We start from the raw sequence: 1,136 nt of genomic DNA, 5'->3' as shown, positions 1-1,136 counted from the left end.
GCGCGGGGGTTGTCGGGATGCGGGCCGGAGCCAACATGGAGCCCTCAATGGGGTCACGGTGAAGCCGCTCTTGCCGGCTGGTCCGGTTCTCCCCAAATCATGCTGGTGCACTTGTTTCGAGTCGGGATTCGGGGTGGCCCCGTCCCAGGCAAGCCGTTGCTACCCCTCCGCTTCCAGACATTCTCGGCTGTCAGGTAAAAAGGGACGAAACCTAACTGGGAGCGTGGGATACTGACCCGCCTGAAGGGCGTGGGGCTCGCCGGGAGATGGAGTCCCGGGCTCTCGCAAGGTCTGCTGGGGGCTGTAGGCCGGCCTGGCCCGGGGGTCGACTGTCGTTCCTGGGAGGATCGGCCTCGATTATTTATAGAGACGGCCAGGTGCCGGCGCGAGGCTCGGCGCGTCTGTGTCCGCGCGAAGGCTGGACGGAGGGGGGCGCTCTGGGTCGGGGACCACGCTAGGTCTGCACTCCCCACCAGGGGGCACCGTGCTGCACAGGTGTCAGTTCGGTTCAGTTCAGTCGCTCAGTCGTGTCTGACTCTTTGCGACCCCATGGACTGCTGCACGCCAGGCCTCCCTGCCCATCACCAACTCCCGGAGCTTATTCAAACTCATGTCCATCGAGTCGGTGATACCATCCAACCATCTCATCCTCTGTCGTCCTCTTCTCCTCCTGCCTTCAATCTTTCCCAGCATCAGTTTTTTTCAAATGAATCCGTTCTTCGTATCAGGTGGCCAAAGTGTTGGGAGTTTCAGCATCAGCATCAGTCCTTCTAATGAATATTCAGGAGTGATTTCCTTTAGGATGGACTGGTTGGATGTCCTTGTAGTCCAAGGGACTCTCAAGAGTCTTCTCCAATACCACAGTTCAAAAGCATCAATTCTTCGGTGCTCAGCTTTTTTTTATAGTCCAACTCTCACATCCATACAAGGAGAAGGCAATGGCAACCCGCTCCAGTACTCTTGCCTGGAAAATCCCATGGACAGAGGAGCCTGGTGGGCTGCAGTCCATGGGGTCGCGAAGACCTGGACACAACTGAGCAACTTCACTTTCACGCATTGGAGAAGGAAATGGCAACCCACTCCAGTGTTCTTGCCTGGAGAATCCCAGGGGCGGGGCATCCTGGTGGGCTGCCGTC

General features: G+C 57.9%; 1 protein-coding gene across 1 annotated transcript in view; it reads left to right on the top strand.

The window, feature by feature from the left end:
* The window catches only part of ABCB8 (ATP-binding cassette, sub-family B (MDR/TAP), member 8), a 17,742-nt gene continuing 16,606 nt past the window's right edge, over positions 1 to 1,136 (top strand). Inside the window, exon 1 of the mRNA XM_010857363.1 lies at positions 1 to 194. Coding sequence (XP_010855665.1) covers positions 100 to 194 — 95 coding nt within the window. The 5' untranslated portion in view covers positions 1 to 99. The remainder of the gene's footprint in view (positions 195 to 1,136) is intronic.

This window comes from Bison bison, unplaced genomic scaffold (assembly GCF_000754665.1).
Source record: "Bison bison bison isolate TAMUID 2011002044 unplaced genomic scaffold, Bison_UMD1.0 scf7180017864379, whole genome shotgun sequence".
Classification (NCBI taxonomy): domain Eukaryota; kingdom Metazoa; phylum Chordata; class Mammalia; order Artiodactyla; family Bovidae; genus Bison; species Bison bison.
This window is presented reverse-complemented; position numbering and strand designations above follow the sequence as displayed.